General features: G+C 41.0%; 1 protein-coding gene across 1 annotated transcript in view; it reads right to left on the bottom strand.

Moving 5' to 3' along the window:
• Positions 1-23330, bottom strand: part of fndc4b (fibronectin type III domain containing 4b) — a 170658-nt gene that overhangs the window by 14465 nt on the left and 132863 nt on the right. The window contains exon 4 of the mRNA XM_080193281.1: positions 7968-8057. Coding sequence (XP_080049407.1) covers positions 7968-8057 — 90 coding nt within the window. The remainder of the gene's footprint in view (positions 1-7967; positions 8058-23330) is intronic.

Below are 23330 nucleotides of genomic sequence, written 5' to 3'. Positions count from 1 at the left end.
CCAGGGCAAATGCATGGAATTACGGGGATAGGGCCAGAGTGAGAATGTGGTCGGTGCAGACTCAATGGGCTAAATGGCCTTCTTCTGCACTGTAGGATTCTATGATAACATAGGTGACCATGGAACCTTGGTTCTCTTGGACTTTGTCTCAGTTTTTTTAGAAGCTATTAGGCTCTCTGCAACTCACCCTTCACACCCCCACCCACTCCATTTATGCCATCAACTCATACCTATAGTACCACTCTATGCTCTCCCTGTTCTTTCCATGCTAACTCATGCCTACCACCCATCCTATGCCAACTCATATCCCTCATGCCACCTCCATAACCACTCATCCAATATGGGCATATCTCAGGACCCATGTGTAGCTGAAAGAAACAAATTGCGAGGCATCTTGAAGGGAATTGCTTGATAGGGCGGACGCAACACGGTTTCATTAAAGGGAAGTCGTGTCTGACAAATTTACTGGAGTTCTATGAGGATGTGTCTAGGGCAGTGGATAGAGGAGAGCCGGTGGATGTGGTCTTTCTGGATTTTCAGAAGGCGTTTGACAAGGTACCTCACAAGAGGTTATTGCAGAAGGTCAGGGGACATGGAGTTGGGGGTAGGGTGTTAGCGTGGATAGAGGATTGGTTGTCAAATAGGAGGCAGAGAGTGGGGGTCAATGGGTGCTATTCGGATTGGCGGTTGGTGACTAGTGGGGTGCCCCAGGGGTCGGTGCTGGGGCCTCAGCTATTTACCATTTATATAGATGATCTGGAGGAGGGAACCGAGTGCAGGGTGTCGAAATTTGCTGATGACACCAAGATTGGGGGAAAGGCAAATTGTGCGGAGGGTGTGGAGAGTCTGCAGAAGGATCTAGATAGGCTGGGCGAATGGGCCAGGAAATGGCAAATGGAATTTAATGTTGGCAAGTGTGAGGTGGTCCACTTTGGTAGGAAGAATGGTAGGAAGGACTATTACTTACGTGGCGAAAAACTGCAGCAGGCGACGGTGCAGAGGGACCTCGGGGTCCTTGTGCATGAGTCGCAAAAACCCAGCTTGCAGGTGCAGCAGGTGGTCAGGAAGGCGAATGGGATGCTGGCCTTCATAGTGAGGGGGATTGAATATAAAAGTAGGGAGGTCTTGCTGCAGCTGTATAGGGCATTGGTGAGGCCGCAGCTGGAGTACTGTGTGCAGTTTTGGGCGCCGCACCTGCGCAAGGATATTTTGGCCCTGGAGGGAGTGCAGAGGAGGTTTACTAGGCTGATACCAGAGTTGAGGGGATTGAGCTATGAGGAGAGGCTGAATAAACTAGGCTTGTACTCGTTAGAGTTTAGAAGAATGAGGGGAGATCTCATTGAGACATATAAGATGATGAATGGGATGGATAGGATAGAGGTGGAGAGACTCTTCCCGCTCAAAAAAGACAGTAGGACTAGGGGGCACAGCCTCAAGATAAAGGGGAGGCGGTTTAGAACGGAGTTGAGGAGGAACTTCTTCACTCAAAGGGTGGTGAATCTCTGGAATTCTCTGCCCGTTGAAGTGGTGGAGGCTGCCTCGCTAAATATTTTTAAGAAGCGGGTTGATGGGTTCTTGATAAGAGAGGGGATTAAGGGTTATGGGGAGAGGGCGGGAAAGTGGAACTGAGCCACAACAGATCAGCCATGATCTTATTGAATGGCGGGGCAGGCTCGAAGGGCTAGATGGCCTACTCCTGCTCCTATTTCTTATGTTCTTATGTTCTTATGACCCTGTTGAGTTGGGGTTTCCCACCTGTCTGAATCACATTCTAGCCACGCTCTGCTGCCAGTAGAAATGTGATCTGTCAGAAAAAGAGGTGGGACCTCTGCATTGGAGTCCCACCTCACTTTTTAAATGTTGGCCTGATAGAGCTTTTACTTACACATACTTGATGCAAGAAAAACTTTCATTCATGAAACGCATTCAAAGATTTTAAATCTGCTCAAGTATACAATCTGTTACAAATACAAATTTCTGTAACCCTAGCAAAGCAAGTAATCCTTTAATAGCCAATTTAAACTGTCAAAGTGTGACCTTGGCCCACTTCCTGCTGAGATAAGTGGCCTTTTGAGCTTTTGAAACTCAGCCAAACATTCATAATGACATATAGTGACAGCCCCTGAAAAATGTCAACAAAGAACTCCATTGAAACAGCAGGAGCAGGTGATAATATTTTTTCTGTTTTACATGAGATAGCCTATCAAACAAAACAATCCAGCAGACAATATTTTTTAAACTCTAACTGATAATGTCAATTTGTTTTTGGTTTCAGGTTTCATATTTAAAAAGCCCAATGATTTAAATAACTTCAGATCATGGACCTTAAACAGATCTTATCTACCCTTCAAGAGTATTTATGTCTACTCCATAAATCTGCAACTCTCACACTGAGGATTAAGGCACTTTGTGCCACTACACTGCAATCTATTGGAATTCAGCACTAACTTCAACTGGCCGGTAGAGTTTGGGCTTCCCACCTGTCTGAATCATATCCAACCCATATTCCTCTGTCAGAAAAAAGGTATGGAACTTCTGCAGTGAGGGTCCTACCTGCAGTTTTTAAAAGTTGGCCTGACTCTGCAAAGATCTGGCCCAGATTTCCATTACAAATTTGTAGAAATTTCCATTCATTGTAATATTCCACATTTGATTTTAAAATTGCAGAATGGTTGCTTCAAAGTACAGCGAATCTTTGTGCAATAAGTGGTAATGAGTGAGGTTGCACCATGGGAAGAAGAAGTGTTTCTTGCACTTAATTGAGGACAATTAATAAAAAGATGAAAATCACAGCTTGCAGTTGACGATTCACAGTGAAAATAATTTAGAAAAGGCATGAGACTTGGTGACAGTTTGTAATAGCAGCCTCATGTGTTGGGTATTTATGTACTAGCACGTGACCTGTCAGACAGCTGGTTTTCAACAATGCTTCATCTAATAGACATCGACAGAATAAATTATGCATTTCCAAAGCAATAGCTATGTCACCAATTTGACAAGAAAAAGGAAGAAACTCTTTGTTCTTTACCATAGTGTGTAGGGACAGTTTCTAATGAAGCCACGAGAACCTTCTGGCAAATTGTGTCCACACAGTCCTATTAAATGCACTAAATAGACATGTTTTTCAATTTGTAGTATCATGGACCAGTTGACTATGTTCTAATTATATTGTGTGATCCTCATTCTGAGTAACAGCATCTACATGCCAGGTAGAAAGCAAAACAAAAATCCAAAATACACTTGAAGCAGAGGGGGAGTCATGTTTTATCAACTTGACAGCTTGTTTTAAAAGGCTTGTGCTGATCTAAGCCACAAAGCCTCTCTGATTACAGTCTATACGTTCCACATTTGTGGCTCCGAGTTTTAAACAAATATGCATAGAAACTCTCAGCAAAGGAGACAAATATAACAACCAACAACAGAAAACCTGATCAATGCGCTCCCTCTGAAATGCAGTAATGGATGAAATCTAGTGAAGTCAGTACAGATGACAGATCGCGCTACTGAAGCAGTCGATCACTTTCATTCCCACCATTAAAAAAAAAAATCCCTCTCCATACTTTTAGAAATGTGAATTATTGCTGCCTTAGTAGACAATTCACTTTCAAGTATGCATAATAATCTGCTCAATCATGGTGTGTATGGATTGTTCTTTTAATGTAGGACAAACTATTTGCTAAAATTGTTTTTTGTATTAACTGTTGATTGACCATTAGCAATATTGCCAATAAATTGGAGGTGTTGACTTTTATCCCCTACTTTGAGTACATGCGATAGAGAAAGAGACACAAATGCATGACCTGCTTTTTGTCAACAACTGCATTCTCACTGTATACAAAACAAAAGAGCTGCAACTTATCACTTATTACAATGCCATAACTGTTGGGCTAACAATCAGTTTCAGGAAAATCAAGTTTGTGCAATTAATCAATCATATCCAGTATTAACTATCCAGTTGTATATCCGACATTAACAAAACATAATTAAATGTGAGTAAGCAGTTCAGCTACTAGAACAGTCCCCTCACTAATAGTGCCAGAAGCAATTGTTTGATCAGCATTGTCTAAAGATGCAGACCAAGCTTGATAGCTACACTATCATTAAATTGTGTAGCAATGAGTGTTGGACTTGCTACAGAAAATGTTATGTAGGAAGTTGGCAGGTCACGTGTGGTACCTTTACATCCCCACACTGGCATCATTTCAATTTTGGAGCTTTCAGATTCTGTCTCAGCTCCAGTGGTGAACATTTCGCCCCACTACTTGAAGTTCAGGCTGTTGTCCCACATGTGTTAAATCAGCCATATAGCTAGAACAGATAAGAGCTGTCTCTGAAATAAGATCTTCTGCGTGAGTGCTAAGAATGAAAATTTATAAGAGATAAGTATTAGAGATGATTCAAAGACAAGCTGGAACAAGTTATGTTCAATTGTGCTATGCCATTGGAGGCCTGCAGTCTGTCACCTGCAACAAAATGTGCTGTCATCCAGAAATTTGAATATCACACTTTGAAACTAAATGGATTACAGTAAAACTGATGACACTAAGGAACATTTGAAAGGTTAGCATGATGGTAATGACTACTTGGGACAAAAATGCAAGTAAACTCTCATTTATAGTTCTTGGCACCTGTGTATATAGGGGAGAACCAAACCTAAGTGACTAATAATTGCTGCCTCTCGGAATTTGCCTTAGTCCACTTTTAGTTATCTGTGCTGAGTCCACTTATCTTGTATGCAATTTTTCATATCATCCCACCCTTGCTCGATTCCCACATGCAATCTTTTTTCTTGGGTATCTATGAAGAATATGAATAGAATAGAGACTAATTTGAGAATTAAGTTCTGAAGGTCTTTCAGGAGAACTAAAATAGAAAACATGGAAGGTGAGGCACAATGTGAGAAAAGCTATTAGGAACTTAAGAATAGATGAAGGCCATTCATCCCCTCAAGCTATTCTGTATTTCAGTTAAACTATGGCTGAGCTATACAGACCAAAGTTGTAAAACCAACTTTGTTTATCCAGATAGTACAGGAATTTATGAATGATATTTACATTTGGATACACTTATATTGAGCTACAAGTTAAATCATTCTGATTCGTGACGCATTGACCAACAAGAAGCAACAGCCCTAATTTAAAATGAATCCTTTGCTAGAGTATTTTTGCAACCATGATCATTCAACTAGATAAATATAGGCATAATGTAACATAAAGAATATTAAACTGTTTTTTCTAAAAATCATGCTGTTAAAATTTGACCAATAAAATGTGCCTCTGATATATTTTACAAAGAGAATGCTTTATGAGTAAGGGCATTAACTTCCTCATAAATAATGGAGTCTGCCTCTTGAGGCATAAGGTACCTACTGCACCATCCCCTTTTGAACATCCCCATCCATGTATGCCATTTACCCCCTCTTTCACATCATGCAGTTTAAACACAGTCTTATTGGAACATGTTCAAATTCAGTTCTTTACATCAGTGAACCACAGTTTTATGACATAGTCCTCTGAGAAGATGCAGGGAAGCTCTTCATATCTTTCAGTGCAAATTTGCAGTAATGACCCCCAAAGTCATTAGCTAAACATACCCACGTTACCCTTTATTGCACTGCACAGCATCATATTGTTAAATATGAATAGAATAACCTGAACACGTTCACTCCCCCGGCTTCCATTCAAATTAGTACAGCCAGAAGCAAATCACACCCCTCAAAAGAAACAACTCCATCATTCTTTCTTCACTGATTGATAATAGCATTAACATAAAGTCATTACTGATATGAAAATTGAAATTTGCGTATGTACAATTATATCCACAGTTGTTATGAAACTGAGAAAATAGTGTGCTGCATTAAAAAAAATGAAGAATTGTTCAGTGAAAAGTATTGTTTATAGTATCTAGTGCACAGTCCTCACCACCATTAGGTGGGGATTTTTATAATTTCATGTTTTTTAAACTTAGGGTTGGAGATAACATTGCGTGATAAGAGTGAATAAAATTCCTTTACCTTCTATTCTAAAAGCAACAGTGAAGCTTTTATTTGCACTAGATTCCCAATTCTATCAGACTAACAAATAGAGGAATTCCACATGGAGATATAATGCACAGTGTAATTTTGCACCATTCTCTAATGTGTTAAACAAGTCTTGTTTTGTTCAGTAGTTGGCTTTTGACCTGACTGCCATATTCCTCTTTATCCACTCAAGGGTTTATTTATTATTGATGTGCGGTGCGTCTTCTAATGCCTTCCTCTGATATGACAGCTCATCTCAAATCAAGCCATTTCCCTTTATTACTGTTTTATTTCCCAGTCATTCTGCTCTTTCTACCTAAAGGCAATATAATTGAAAAAAATAAATTATCCCTTTCAGTGGCTGGTAATTTTTGACAACATCTCAGGGATAAGTGCTTGGCATGATCATTTCATTTTTTCTGAATACTAACTTTTGTCCTTGTGTATATGTGGAAGCAATAAGAGGAAACCTGTGCTACACCCGAAAGTGGATATGGTTATGTTTCCTGTATACATCACCAGGAGGGAAGTGATGCAATGTATCATGTGATTCAGACTTCAGGAAGAGTTTTGCACCAACGGTGGACAACATGGTGGGCAATGTGGGAAAATTCAGAGTGCGGCCAAATCTCAGCTTCCCACCGATGGAAGAAATGGATTGAAATTTTCCTCCCCTGACTTTCTGACGGGTTGTGTTGCCCACCAGACCATGTAGGGAACTATATTTGCATTTCTTTGCACTTCATGAGTGCTCATTAAAAACCCATCAAGCCAGAATTGTGCCCCCACTCCAAATCTAATGGCCATGCCAGTGGCTACATAGAGCAATGTAAATAATGACCGGATATAACAAACTGCCTCATGTGCCTCTGTGAGAGGTGTGTAAAGCTTTAACATCTCAGCTGCAATGTGTAGGAATCTTTGAAGCATTTTGCATATACTCCTTAGCCATTACGATTGGATCTTTCTATCTTCTGGGAATCACACAGAATGCAAGGTTGGCTCCTCAGTGACAAGGGCTACCCACAAAGGAAGTGGCTGAAAACACCCACGTGGTGGCCTCAGACTCCTGTTACAATGAGGCTGATGCTACAAGCTGGAGTTTGGTTCAGCATACCACTGACATCCTGAAACTGAGATTCCACTGTCTGCACAGACAGACCTGGTGGAGCATTTCCCAAAAGGGCGTCACGCATCATCATCATCATCATTTGCTGCACGTTAATGGATCTGGCAATGCAAAGGTTGGGTAGAAGCTGAATGAGGAGTTGGAAGAGCAGTATGTCCCCTCGGATGAGGAAGAAGTCAAAGGGGATGAGAGTGATGAGGTCCGAGAAGTTGAATGTGCAGATGATCAGACCAATGCAATGGCCAGACAATGCAAGCATGCATTATGAGGCCCTCATAGCCACAAGATTCCAGGAAGATGATGGCGAGATACAGTGAGGACACTTCTGAGATTTTCACATGTCACCTGGGATTATCTGACACCCTGCTCTGCAAAACCCCAGGGGGAAAAACACTAAAATAACAGAACAGCATTAGCCCAGATAAAAACAAACGTTCTAACAATTAAGTTGCTGCAGTAACAGCAGGGCTGCTGGATGCAGACAAAACAGCATTGATAATAAAACAAACTGCTAAAACAGATCCTGCATGAGAAACATGGCCCAAATTCATTTCTTAAAAGCACAGTGTCATCACACATTGGTTTCAACCTGGTGAATGCCTGATCTTCAGCATTGCTGGGAGATGCTGTTTAAAATTTATAGTGTTTCCCCACAGGCAGAGAGAGAAGCAGAAACAGAATCACTCAGACCCAAAGGCTATTTGCCAATTATAGTCAGAAGTCGTCAATTTTAGTTTAAATAATTCCAATAAATACATACAGAATATGAATAAATAACTTAGTTAGCAGAAGTGTAACTGTGACACGGAAGCTCCTTACCTGCCCACATAATCAGAACTGTCACAATAATGATCATCTCTCCTGTCTGCAATGGCAAGTTTCTGTTCATCTCCTGCACTGTTGGATCATCTGCAGACAAAGAAAAGCAAAGTACTTAGGTCACAAAATGCAGTGATAATTCCAATAATCAAGGCTGATCATTAATGAGAAGTCCTATGGCATAATGATAGCGTTCCTACCACTAGACCAGAAGCTCTATTTCTTAGGGTTCTATTTCTACGAAGTCCAACTTCAGGACTTGATGACCAAAGAAGCTATATTCATATTATCTCTCACAAACTTTTACAGATCTACCACAGAAAGCATCGTTTCTGAATGCATCACAGCTTGGTATGGCTCCTGCTTTGACCAAGACCGCAAGGAACTACAAAGGGTCATGAATGAAGCCCAGGCCATTTACGCAAACCAACCTCCCATCCACTGACTCGGTATATATTTCCCGCTGCGTTGGCAAAGCAGCCAGCAAAATCAAGGATCCCAAGTATGGTGGACATCCCTCGAGAAAGAACAAAAGTCTGAGGTCACTCACTCACTGACTCAAGAGCAGCTTCTTCCCTGCTGCCGTCAGACTTTTGAATGGTCTTTGTACCTCGTACTAAGTTGGTCTTCCTTTACACTCTGCCTATGACTGTAACATTCTGCACTCTCTTCTTTCCTTCTGTACATATGGCATGCTTTGTCTGTACAATGCGCAAGAAACTTTTCACTATATACTAGTACATGTGACAATAATAAATCAAATCAAATCAGAAACCAAATATGGTCAAACAGTTTGAGTATCCTTCTAATCCTTCTAATGTGGTAGGCAGAAAAGGACAAGAAAATGTCCTGCTTCTCCCTTATTGTAGGAGACATTAGTAAACCACTACTATTCTTTGCCAAATATCATGTGTAAGTCCGTGACAATGTTGTCTAGGGGTACCTGAAGGAGAATGTCTAATGGATTTCAGCTCAATGCACACATTATCAAATATTAACGTTCTTGGAAAAATCAACACTGCTCCCAGAATATATGGGGCCCCAAAAGGCACGATTAAATCCACTGGGCAAAGATAGGCCTTACCTGGAGATTTTCATTCAGATCCATCAATACACAAGTAATCCAAATGTAAAAGTCGTCATTAGATTTGATACTTTGACCTGAAAATAATATATCCCTGTATTTTGTGGCCAGGTAAACATGTCTAAAATTGCAACTGTAACTTAGAACGGAAAGAATAATTTGCAGTTGATAACGCTAGCTGAGGTCTTCCCTCTGAACTCCATGACTTCATCTAGAAAGCTTCTGTTTACAATTATGTCCCTTTAGGAAACTAGCTTATGAAATCAAAGATGGTTGGCAATGATCCCACTTTTATCTGATGATGTCTATGCCACAGAATGAACTATTGAGATGCTTCATTAATGGTGCACTTGCAGATTTATACCTCAGATATTTTGCCCACATCTCATCCTGTACCTATTGTTTTCAGCTCTGATGAAGAGTCATCCAGACTCGATGTTAACACTGTTCTCTCTCCATAGATGCTGTCAGACTTGCTGAGATTTTCCAATATTTTGTGCTTTTGTTTGTAAACATACCTTTTATTCTATAAACCTTGTGGCTGAGAATCTTGTTCACTCACTTATATCTTATCAATAAAATTTTCAGTTTCTCCCATAATGACAATGAGTCACTGTAATCCTTTATATTGAATAACTTATCCAAAGGAACCACATCCAAAATGGCTTCATTGTGTAATCTTTACTTTGTTAAAACAATATTCCACCATATCTGTTTTTCGTCTTAGGATATCTGTGTATTACATTTTTATATTAAAAGAGCATTATTACATTTCTACATAGTAAATGCTGGAAAATCTCAGCAGGTCTGACAGCATCTGTGGAGAGGGCATAGAACCAACATTGAGTCTTTGTCACTCAGACCTACTGAGATTTTCCAGCATTTTATGTTTTTGTTTTAGATTCCGGCACCTGCGGTATTTTACACTTATTACAGGGCTCGGCTAATAAATGCATGACTAACAGTGGAGTCATCAAAGGTGGAAGGTGCTAATTGTTACTTTTATTATCAATACATACTTATTCACAATGGGCCCCTCTGATTTAGGCCTTCTTTTATATTCATAGTTGGAATTGTCCTACAGAGACAACTTTGATGTTAACTTCAGATCAGTCTTTTCTAGTTATACTTGAGACAAATCATACAGTAATTCTGCTGTTGCTGCTAAGCTGTTAATATAAACACTATTCAGAAGGAAATCTAAGAAACACAACAGGACATAAACCATGTTAGATTATTGCTTACTCACAAATCTATTATTATTATTCAGCTGCAAATGAGATTCACTCAAAAATGCCCTGTCCAGGTTGACTCTTTTTATTAATAACTCTACTTTTCATGGGGCTAAATTTCCATTGATCTTCTCCCACATTTCCCCTCTAACTATGGCAGAAGCCTGGAAACCCACTCAGTATGCAATGCATGTGCTCTAGTTTTACCAATCCTATTTACCTTAAAAAACATATTTAACTAGGTTAGGTTCAACCTCTTCACCATTTATAAACTATGATCATATACAGTCCTTAATTCATGTAGCTATTCTTGTAACTAAAAGTTCTTAGAATAGATAGCATGGTGTCCTCCCACCTCCTCTGTTTCATCATGTGGGTGGGGGGAATCAAAACTTCACAAATGTGAAAATGCCAAAATCTTACACAGTCCAAATATAGTGCTTTTCATTTAATAGCATCTTTATTTGCATTTTTTCTCTGTTGAATTCTCTAAGTTTCCATTTGTCTCCAGAAATAATGGATTGATAGAATCTTATTCTTTAGCACATCAGCTTTTCAATGTGCTGGCTTCCTTTTATACCAAATTAATTCATACTCAATAAATTCACTAACAACTTCCTGCTCTAGAAAGTTAAACCTTTGGATCTTGTCTAAGAGTTTTATGTTGTTAAATTGTTGCTATTAACACAGAGCCACATGAACAAGAATTTAATTTCAGGCTAATTAATATGCTGTTAATTAATGGTAATAAGCTTTCACTTGGTAGTTTTGGTGATGAATCCATGCATGGAAATGGGGAGAAAGTCATTCTAGAGCTTTGAGGTTTTTTGGGGCATTTTTCTCCTATGCTGGGGCAACGTCCCAGACGTCTTGGCCACAGTACCATGCGGTGAAGAAATGCGTATTCACATGTAATCCTAGACAGTGAGTGTCAGTACATTATTTGAAGTAGGAACAGACCAGCTTTACCTATAACACTGCCCTCAACCTACATCTACTTAATGTTGTTGGATCGTGATTGAAAGTTGGACTCTCACTGATTTTCCATTCCCTAACCCAGGAACGTTGACAGAATTTATAGCCAGCTAAGCCATGAGAGTGCTGACATCAGCTAATCAAACATGAAATCTTTGTCTATATGGCCAAGTAATTTATGGATAAACTTACTGCTTGAACTGTTCCTGTACTATAATTTTCTTTGGGGTTTTAGTTCAGTTTGACAGCATGGTCAGTGCAGGCTTGGGGGGGGCTGAAGGGCTTGCTCCTGTGTTGTAATTTTCTTTGTTCTTAGTGACTTCAAAATGAATTTAGAATAACCTCATATCAACACAGAGCAAAGTGGTCCGAACGTGCACACAAGATTCATGTGTGTGTACAGGAAGGATGTGGAAGCCATTGAAAGGGTGCAGATGAGATTTAGAAGGACATTGCCTGGACTGGGTGGCATGCCTTATGAGGATAGGTTGAGAGAGTTTGGCCTTTTCTCCTTGGAGAGACGAATGATGAGAGGTGACCTGAGAGAAGTGTATAAGATGTTGAGAGGTATTGGTCGAGTGGATTCTCAGAGGCTTTTTCCCAAGGCTGAAATGGCTGCCACAAGCCATTGGGATGCTGGGGAGTAGGTACAGAGGTGGTGTCGGGGGTAAGTTTTTCACTCAGAGGGTGGTGGGTGCGTGGAATTGGCTGCCGGTGGTGGTGGTGGTGGTGGAGGCAGATTCGATAGGGTCTTTTAAGAGACTTCTGGATGAGTACGTGGGACTTAGTAGGATTGAGGGTTATAGGTAAGCCTAGTAGGTAGAGATATGTTTGGCGTAACTTGTGGGCCAAAGGGCCTGTTTGTGCTGTAGTTTTTCTATGTTCTGTGTTCTATGTACAGTTCCGAATTCTTGCGAGTGTAGTGCAGTTCCCGACTCATGAGTGTACTGTTTCAAAATCAAATGAATATACGGTTCAGATTCATGTAAGTGTACAGTTTCAGGTTCATGCAATTGTACAGTTCTATATTTCATTTGAATATACAGTTCCAGATTCATGTTAGTGTATACTTAAAGATTCATGTGTGTACTGTTCCAGATTCAGGTGAGTACACAGTTCTAGAATCAACGGAAAATATTTATTTTTGCAAAGGATGGTAGGAATTTGAACCTCTTTTCCACAAATGGCACCTGACGCTTGACTGACTGTAAAGTGAAACTGAGGTGGTAACTAAAAGGGATATGGACAATGGCGAATTTATGCTGCAGATCAACCATGATTTACTTAATTGCAGAACAGGTTTGGGGGTGCAAAATGGCCTACTCCTCCTTCTACATTCATGTTTTAAATGGGATGTGGATGCGGACACAACTTTTGATTCCAATGGACAATTTTTTATTGTAATCCCAGAGTTATTATTGCATCTGACCACCGAGAACTATTAAGAGCCCAGCCTTTATTTAATATCAATAAAAACCCCTTGCTAGCAGAATTGTCCTTGATATTAATCAGGAGCTGAAATGATACCAGAGTTTCCCTTTCCCAACCAAGGGACATTGATGCAGTTGTAGCATTCATCTGGCTTCACTGGCTGGAGTCAGCGAGCACGACACTGACTGAGAATTGATCATGAACTTTACTGAACTTTGTAAATCAGATAATGCTGGTGTCAGCAACTGGATTCCTCAGGAAGGTACATTTTCCATACAACGTCCAATAAAAAATAAACTTTAAACAACAAGAGAATGGGCAACACAATGGCACAGTGGTTAGCACTGCTGCCTCACAGCACCGAGGATCTGGGTTTGATTCCCAGCTTGGATGACTGTCTGTGAGGCGTTGGCACATTTTCCCTGTGCCTGCGTGGGTTTCCTCCGGGTGCTCTGCTTTCCTCCCATACTCCAAGGATGTGCGGGTTAGGTGAACTGGCCATCCTAAATTGCCCCTTAGTGTCAGGGAATTAGCCAGGGTAAATACATGGGGTTATGGGGATAGGGCCTGGGTGGGACTGTGGTTGGTGGGCTGAATGACCTCCCTCTGTACAGTAGAGATTCTATGATTCTAATGTTCTGCAGTTGAGCTGATTTTGTGCTACACGAATATCTGTTGTGAAAACATTTAGCTGGTCGATTTTTAAACATGGAATAGCACTTAGCACCGGCAGAGATTTCTAATTAACCATATCAACATAGACAATCGTAATTCTGCAGGCGTAGACTGTTTCTGGTGAAGAATTGAGGAGATCCATTTCCTGACCTTCAGTCATGACAAATTAGTGCCTTCAATTTCAATCCCCAGGAATACCCAGTTCCATTTTCTTCTCCACTGATACATAAATGACGGTATAAAATTAGGCTCAGTGGTCCCTGACTTTGATTAATCGTTCCAAATTTCTACGTACAATTGACAATTTTTCGAGAGGTGAACTGTGCTTCTAGAATGGTGTTAAGAAAAAAATGAGCTGACCCTGAGCTTAATAGGGCTGCAGACATTATAGGAAGCTTATTTGATGACTTCTTCCAATATAACAAATTTCTTTATGAGGTAAACTTTGAGAAAAGCAGTTCAATAGAAGTTTTGCACAGCATTCGATTGAAAAATGCATGCTTGATTATAGTTTTTGAGCCCATAATATAACTAAAACCACAACAAATCAAACCATTGAGTGTAATGCAATCTAAGAAGTTTTAAAACGGGGTTTGGACTGAACATAAAGCACTGAAAGAAAGATTTGCATTTATATTGTGATTTTTGTGATCACGTAACACCTTGAAGTGCTTCACAGACAATAAGATAGCTTCACTTTTGTGGTGTAAGAAAATAGATTGTCAAATTGCTCATAGCAAGTTCCCACTTACAGCAATATAACCTGTTTTTGTTTACAGAGATATTGATTAAAGAATAAATACTGGACAGGACACCAGGGATGGCTTTCCTGTTCTCGTTAAAGTAGTGCCATGGGGTGGAATTTTATCTTTTATTCACAAGTAAGAATATTAGCTTTCTCCACAATGTTGTTAGGAACATGGTGCAAACAATTTTAAGCAGTGGATCTTCAAAAATCACGCTGGTGATTTTTAAAGGCTGCCCTGTAGCACAAAAGTTTAAATGCACCCCCCTCCCTCACATACAGCTCCCCCAGCGCTGAGCTCTGGCACTGACTCCAGCACTGTCAGGGTCAGTATCAGGGACTGCCCAGGCATGACTCACTCCCCTCTGAGTGGTGCACTCGCTTGAGTTCCTCTAGGAGGTCTGCCCACCAGGTGCACGCGATGGAAGACCAGTTGTAATTCATGCCAGTTTTCCCTCACACTGGCGTGAATAGATTTGCTAACGGAGAAAGGGAATGATCTGGTGTAGAGGCCAGATTATGAGATTCAAATTTCTTATAATACGTTACCTACGTTGAATGTGGGGGATTCCTGTTACCTCACTGCTGGAAGGGCAAGGACTATCGTAGTAAGACTTTTCACAGATTTAAAACCAAAGTTAGGCCTCTTGTGAGATTTTTTTGCTCATGTCACCAAATCTGCCAAAAAACAACAGGAGTGGAATATCTCAACTGTGGAATTTTTTTTTACATCCACCTGAGAGATCAGATGGCCTTGGCTTAAATATCTTATCTACAAGATAGAACTGTCAGTATTGCATTGGAGGGTCAGTCTAAATTATGTCGACAACTCTTCGATTAGAATTTGAACACCCAAACTTCTGACTCAGAGGGATGAGTGCCGTCAACTGAGCCAAGGCTGATGCCAGCAATGTACACTAAAACATTACACTTTCGTATAGACAACAAACTGCACCACACCTGCACACACAAACCCTCTCTCTCTCTCTCTCACACACAATGGGGGTGATTCTCTCAGCCCACTGCGCTGCTCTAGCAGGCTCCCTGATGGGCCTCACAGCCTCTGCACATCTCTAGGGCCAGGATTTCTGGTGCCATCAGCTCTCTGCAATTTCTGGCGCGGAGCTGATTTCTAAATTTTAATCAGTGTTTGAATCCCATTTGTGGGCCCAGGACTGAAGTCTCCAGGCCTGCCAGCCTCTTCCCCCTCCAGTGAGGCTCACTCCAGCAAGGTTTACATCAGCTCCTCATTAACAGTGAACAAGTGGCTTGAACCCACTGGAGTGAAGAGAAGCCATGGAGGTTCCCCCCAGGAGGTCGGGGGTCAGGGGAGGTGCCCCTTGAGCATTAGCAGCCTGACAATCCCGAGCTGGCCCTACCTAAGTGGCAATGCCCAAGGGCATCTGGCACTGCCCAATGACTGGTGGATGGGGGCAGTGCCTATTGGGAGCAGAGATTGGTGGGCGTCAGTAGGGGGTCCCACTTCCACTCTGCAAAAGGATTGCAGGCAAAGGAAGGGAAGGCGGAGATTGGGGCTTTGGGGAGTCAGGACTGCCAGGAGAGGCAGGTTTTGGTCAATAAACAGCAATGTGGGGTTGCTGTCAGGCTGGCCAGCTATCAAGAGACTGGCAGTGTGGCGTTACTGCGCATGCGTTGATCTCCATTCTGACAGGTTGGCGTGAGCACAATGACCCACTCAGCGCTCTACTGCCTGCCTCTCCAACAGGAATAGGCCCCACTCCTCAATTTTCAGCATGAATCTCCCTGAGGCATTCTGTGATGCACAGAGTGTGGGAGACTCATTTTGAAAATCCCACTAAAAAAAAAACAGTGGGAGTCACTCCCATTTTATGCAAATTCAGCACTTAGAATTCTTTTGGGAGAATCCTGGACAATCTTGCCCTCTCACGCACACAATCTCCCTCTCTCACGTACACATACTACAATTTATTTTCCTGTCATATATGGAACTTGCGACAGTACTTAGTGACTATATTGAAAAGTGCATGGTCCAAGCTATCAGACCTTTGCTCATCACATTTCAAGGCAATTTAGCAGTGACATGGAGTGCAGACATAAGAAGAAAATGTGAAGTGCAGTCTGTACTGTGTTACAGGCTTCTTGGGAAATTATTCATGCAGCCGTCAGATCCTGGAAATAGTCTGTAATCAATTTAAGGCTTTTCTAGCATGGTGCTGCTTGTTGCTTTGAGTCTGTGCTTGTATTGTCAATATTTATATTGCTACTGAATTGTGTCATTCCTTACGTTGTCTGTGAAGTCAATGTGTAAACTGTCTTGGCACTGTCATTATGCAGCATGTGAGGAATGTTGGTGGCTGGCTAGTATTATGTATTGGAATACCAAGGTGTAATATTGTGAAATGAAGCAGCACAAATTTGGCCCAACCACTATTTCTCATGAGAGCTATGCTGTGGAGGAAACTGCTGTTCTGGTGACTCAGGGAACAGCCACAGGAAAGTAATTTTAAGGCCCTTCTCTTCACCCATGCTCACTAGTATATGGCTAAGGTTGTATTGAATTAAACTTGAAACAGTCACAAACTTGCATTAAAGCATTGCCTGGGGGTTATCAGACCTGAAAATCTGAATGTGAAATCCTTAAAAAAAAAGGTACCTAATAAGGTGCAAATATATATTGAACATGAAAGCAATCCACGTAGCTCACAAAATACAGTTACGCTGCCAGGCCTTCACAAAACCCTGACACAAACAACACTTAAGATATATCTACATCTTGCTTGGGTAGGGATATGAGAAGGTAAATATCCGCACCATAACACCCTGTCAGACTTTTAAAAGGCACATAATGGAATGAGGGTAGTGAAGCATCCTACATAACTTCTCCTGCTTCTAAAACTCTTTCCCAAGCAATTTTGTCTAGTGAAGCTTTGCCCTCCATACATAAACATTGACAAACTGAGCTGATAAACAGGAATATTGTAGTAATGCTGCAGGCAATACTTGGAATCGGAAGTATCCTTCTGATCTGGATTAGAAATTGGGTGAGAAGCAGGGAACAGCAGGTGGGGGTAAAGAGTATATTGCAGGATGTGATAAGATCAGTTCTGGACCTGAACTTTTCACTATAGTTACTAATAACTTGGATGAAGGATTAGGGAATTGTAGATCCAAGTTAGTGGAAGACTAATTAGTGTACAAAGCAGCAGGAAGTTGGAAAGGAACAGGTTAAGTGAGTGGGCAAAACTATGAAGTCATAAGTGATAACACATCTTTGCATGGCACCGGCTGCTACACACCCCATTGCTCTGCTCGAGAGCAGAGTAGAAAAGTGGGGGCCAGATTTTCCGACCTTGACCATTGCTGGTAGTCTCCGGTCCCACTCAGTGAGCGAAGATTTGGCAGGGCTCCAAATTCTCTGTTCAATTGTAGCAGCAGAAGGGAGTGAATGGTCAGAGAATTCCAGACATAATATGAGTTCATAAATCCTTATCAATGTCTTCCTTCATGCTTAGCAAGCTGATGGAACCCACAGCTTGAGTGGTTCATAGTTGACTACAATGATTCAAAGCCATGTATGATGACTGTATATGAGGTGCAACTCCACACTGTGTGGTACTGTGAACAGGCTCCTTGTCAAGAAGTTCAGTGCATCAAGTAGTTGCTGATGTATGACTATCAGTCTTCATTTACAGACTAAACCCCTGTCTGTTGTTTACCTGTGCTCTTTGAAACAACGTTGTCCTTTCCACATGCATTTTCTCCGACTTGTGTTGAGTGATTCACTGTGTTGACCCTTCTAACCCACTGTCTACAGTACAAAATATGCACATTTCTGAGCTGCTATTTGTGAAAATCAGACCAAGCAAAGGTGAACTTTGGAATGTTCTATTCCTCCACTTCAGTGCAGTTTGGTGTGGAATTTCTGATAGAGGAATAAGAGTCAGTGAGAATGGAAAGTGACAGATGAGAGGCAGTACCACATTGCCAAGCAGTGTGCAAGGTGGAAAGAGTTTACTATAAGCGCAGGCAGGGCAAGTGCTGAACATAATTTCCAGCCCTGCTGTGCTTTATGCCCTCCATCAGCTAACAATGTATCCAATATGGACTTCTTCATTGGTGAAGGGGAATCATACTGAGGCATCAGAACTGTGATCTGTTAAGATCAGTTTTTTCCAACACTGCTCATTTGCATCATCATTAGCTGCCAATGTTTCTGCATTGCTGCTGTGCTATCTACCAGGGCACTGGTGCTGTATACTATAGAAATGGACTGCCTTTCTGCTGCTCATCAAGTACATTTGGGGCCCTAGCTGAAGTCATCTTCTCTACTGTTTGAAAAACTATCTGCAAAGCTCTGCAAACAAAAAATACATTTCTCTTAAGACTTGTTGCCTGTCTTTCAAAAGCAACAGCCAGTAATAAACCCTTTCAGCCCCTCTGTAGGTGAGCTAGCTACTGGAAGCATAAAAATTGGTGGCTCGCAATGAATATTACAAAGAGGCTTGACCCAAGTCAGCATACACATAACCTGAAAATTGCCCCTTATTTTACAATCAGTTGTCAAGAGATTCAATAATAAGAACTGTATTTTATTTCATAATGACTCAGAGCAGTGAGACACATTCCAAATCCTCTAGAAATCAGTTGACACATCTACAGCTTAATACTGTATAGCATCAACTATCGATGGCCAAAAGTAAATACATGTACTCTCTCATTCCTCACCCTTTGAAAAGTCAGCTATCCTGGATCATGGGCTACAGTAATAACAGGTCCTCTCCTCCAAACATTGACACTCCAGATTTGGCATTCGTGGAAGAGGTGGGAAGGTTGAGTCGGAAAACTCTCCAATCTGGCAGACCCATCTCCTTTAAAAAAGTGTGCGCTCTTAAATTTTCAGTTAGCTTTCATAGAAACATAGAAGATAGGAGCGGAAGGAGGCCATTTGTCCCTTCAAGCCTGCTCCGCCATTTATTATGATCAAGCCTGACCATCCAACTCAATAGCCTAATCTTGCTTTCTCTCTATAATCTTTGATCCCATTTGTCCCAAGTGCTATAGAAAGCAATATATAGTGCTATCAAGAGGCATGGGGAAGCCATGTTTAATCCTTGAACCACAATTAAATTCTGGTGGACTCAGGGATAATTGGTGTGAAATCGCTCTGTAATGAGTCAAATTAACATCCCACCACAAATGAGTGAAGGTGAACAATAATAAGAGTCAGAAAAAGCTGGTGAGAGTACATTACAGAGCCAACAGAGCATTAAGCAAGACATAATTGGAGTTTCTAACACAGATAATCACGAAAGGCTTTAATATAATCTGGCTAAATCAAATTAGCAAAGGCAGTCTGGAAAATGAACTGGTGGAATGCATTCATGACATTTCTCCAGGACAATACATTGTGGAAGCAGCTAGGGATAAAGCAATTTTGGATCTACTGTTATGCAGAGGCAGCTTTAATTAGCAATGTCTTAGCAAATTGTGCGGAGGGTGTGGAGAGTCTGCAGAAGGATCTAGATAGGCTGAGCGAATGGGCCAGGAACTGGCAAATGGAATTTAATGTTGGCAAGTGCGAGGTGGTCCACTTTGGTAGGAATAATGGTAGGAAGGATTATTACTTACGTGGAGAAAAACTGCAGCAGGCGACGGTGCAGAGGGACCTCGGGGTCCTTGTGCATGAGTCGCAAAAACCCAGCTTGCAGGTGCAGCAGGTGGTCAGGAAGGCGAATGGGATGCTGGCCTTCATAGCGAGGGGGATTGAATATAAAAGTGGGGAGGTCTTGCTGCGGCTGTATAGGGCGTTGGTGAGGCCGCAGCTGGAGTACTGTGTGCAGTTTTGGGCACCGAACTTACGCAAGGATATTTTGGCCTTGGAGGGAGTGCAGAGGAGGTTTACTAGGCTGATGCCGGAGTTGAGGGGGTTGAGCTATGAGGAGAGGCTGAATAAACTAGGCTTGTACTCGTTAGAGTTTAGAAGAATGAGGGGAGATCTCATTGAGACGTATAAGATGATGAATGGGATGGATAGGATAGAGGTGGAAAGACTCTTCCCGCTCAGAAAGGGCAGTAGGACTAGGGGGCACAGCCTCAAGATAAAGGGGGGGCGGTTTAGAACGGAGTTGAGGAAGAACTTCTTCACTCAAAGGGTGGTGAATCTCTGGAATTCTCTGCCCGTTGAAGTGGTGGAGGCTACCTCGCTAAATATTTTTAAGACGCGGGTTGATGGGTTTCTGATAAGAGAGGGGATTAAGGGTTATGGGGAGAGGGCGGGAATGTGGAACTGAGCCACGACAGATCAGCCATGATCTTATTGAACGGCGGGGTAGGCTCGAAGGGCCAGATGGCCTACTCCTACTCCTATTTCTTATGTTCTTATGTTCAAAAGATCTATTTGGAAATAGTGATCATAATATGAAACAGTTCCATGTAAAGCAGCATATTCCAGCCCTAAACAAGACTTTTAATCTTAAATAAATGAATTATACAAGTATAAGGGGAGAGCTGGCTAATGCTGGTAAATAAACAAAAGAAACCATTTAAACAAATATTCAAATGTTCAACAAAAAAAAACTTGATGAGAAATGTCAAATGCTTTCTAGGGAAGTTAAGAACAGTATTAGATTAACAGAAGAAGCTATAATGTTGCAAAGAATAGTAATAAACCTGATGATGATTGGGCAGCTGGTAGAAATTAGCAAAGGGCAATCAAAAAGTTGATAAAAAGTGAAAAATAAATTGAGAGTAAACTAGACAGGAATATACAAATTGATTGCAAGAGTTGTTACAAGTTACATAAAAGAAAGCAATTTAAGTCAATGTTGATCCCTTAAGAACTGGAAATAGGAGAAATTAATATAGGGAAGGAACTAGCAGAGGTGCTTAACAAATATTTATGTCTGTCTTCACAGCAAAAGATGCAAGTTGCACACCAGAAAGAGGTATGAAGGGACTAATAAAAAATTGAGGAATTTAGTATCAATATTGGGAAAGTTAAAATACCAAAAGGTGATAAATCTTGATGGTCTGCACACTAGGGTTCCAAAAGAGGTAGCTACAGTATATAATGGACACACTGGTTATGATTTCCCAAATTCCCATAGATTCTGAATCCCAGTGTATTGAAAATTAGCAAATGTAATACTGCTATTCCAGAGAGGGTGAGAAAGAGCAATGGACCACTGGTCAGTTAGCCTGGCATCCATTGTTGGGAAAATACTAGAATCTATTATTAAGGAAAGTTTCTACAATGCAGTTAGAAAATCATAGTTTGATCAGACAAAGTCAACATGGTTTTACAAAAGGGAAATTGTATTTGGTAGACTTAAAGGGGAGACTGTAGACATAATTTATTAGGATTTTCAAAAGGCAGTTGATAAAGTTAATACATAAGATAAAAGCTCTTGGAGTTGGGAACCTAGGTAGAAGTATTGGTTACTAGTTAGGAAATAAACAAGGTTATATAGGGTATTTTGAAGTTGGCAGGCTGTAACTAGCGAGATGTTACAAGGATTTGTGCTGTGACCTCAGCTATTTACAGTCTACAATAATGATAACAAAGAGATTGAGAGTAATGTGTCCAAATTAGGTAATAATATGAAGCTAAGTGGGAGTATGAGCTGTGAGGATACAAAGTGGCAGCAAAGAGATACGTTAAGTGAATGGGCAACAGACGTGGCAGATGACACACAATGTGGTGGTGAGGTTTAATACCAAGAATAGAAAAGCAAAATGTCTTTTAAAAGGCATGAAACTTTTAATTGTAATTGGTCATGTGTGCATTATTAAAAAAAGGCATTAAAAATTTAAAGCTTAACAAGGCAAATAATGGTTTAAAGTGTTTTCTAATTTAAGGTGTAATAAAATGACCTGAGTAGAGGGATGATGTGATCATACTAACACTGCCCAGGTAAAGGTCCATATTATTTTTTCAAACTGACACCAAGAGAAAATCAGGTGCTGATTTTCACAAGTTGACACAAAAGAAGGGTAGCTAGTTTTCTGGAAACAGTGACACTCAAGCTCAGAATCCCAGAGAGGTACATGGAAACAGTTTCTGCTATAAGCAGCAGCAGAACAAAAACACTTTGTGTCAGTCGTGAAGCAAGATGCTAGGGAATAGTGATTCTCTGTTTGAAGAGACTGGCCTTGTGGAGATTTAAGAATCAAATCTAAAGATGTGTTGGATGGATGAATTAGCCATGATAAATGTGTGGGATAGGGCAGGGGACAGGGATTGGGCAGGATACAGGGTCAGAGGGTTGGTGCATATTTGATGGGTCAAAAGGTCTCATCTGCATTGTAGGGATTCTAAGATTCTATGATTCTAATGGGTCATTGGAGGGTGCCTTACTGCTAATAGTTTGTTCAGGGATACTCAGAAGACTGAGTGAAATGACCTTCAAAGGGACAGTGGAAGATTCACTTTTATATGGCAGGGAGTCTGCTGAAAAACAGTCAGGAATGTAGGTGTTCAAGGCTACATATCTGCTGGGAGTGTAGCATAATGTCATAGCATGTTTAGGTTATGTTAGTTAATAGGGAAGTAGCTTTTAATTAGCTTGTTGTATTAGCTGGCTAAGTAACGTTGATTTTAGTTTCTATGTTACAGTAAAAGTCTTAAATTGTGACATCTTTCTGTTGGTCACTAAGAAACTCGTATCTCTTTTTAAAAGCTTTTGGTCTTCGCAGGGATCATAACAACACAGAAAATTAGTATTCAGGTACAGGAAGCACTTTGGAAGAAAATTGCCTGATACAGCATCTGCCATTTTGATGCCCACTCACTTAAAGTGGCTGCAAAGGGACAAGTTGTGTTCTCCTCAGAACTTACATTCACACTGTGTTCGATCATTAGCCTTCCCAGCTTTATTTCAATGAGATTATGGTACGAGAATTGCTACATTGTACAAGGTTTTGTTACAGCCACACCTGGAGTACGGTTTTGGTCTCCATATTTAAATCATAGAACCCCTACAGTGCAGGAGGGGGCCATTCATCCTATCAAGTCTGCACCAACTCTCTGACAGAGTATCTCACCCAGATCCTCTCCCCCACCCTATCCCTGTAACCCATACTTTTAGAGAATTATATACTTGTATTAGTAGATTATATTTGTACATTAGAATATTATGTTTTGGAGGAAGCACTAGCCAAGGTTCACTAGACTTGACTTATTGAATGACAGGGTTGTCCTAAAACCTAAAGGGCTAAGTAAATTGGGAGTGCAGAAAAAT

Source organism: Carcharhinus amblyrhynchos, chromosome 7, assembly GCF_965287045.1.
Source record: "Carcharhinus amblyrhynchos chromosome 7, sCarAmb.v2.hapA, whole genome shotgun sequence".
Lineage (NCBI taxonomy): Eukaryota > Metazoa > Chordata > Chondrichthyes > Carcharhiniformes > Carcharhinidae > Carcharhinus > Carcharhinus amblyrhynchos.
This window is presented reverse-complemented; position numbering and strand designations above follow the sequence as displayed.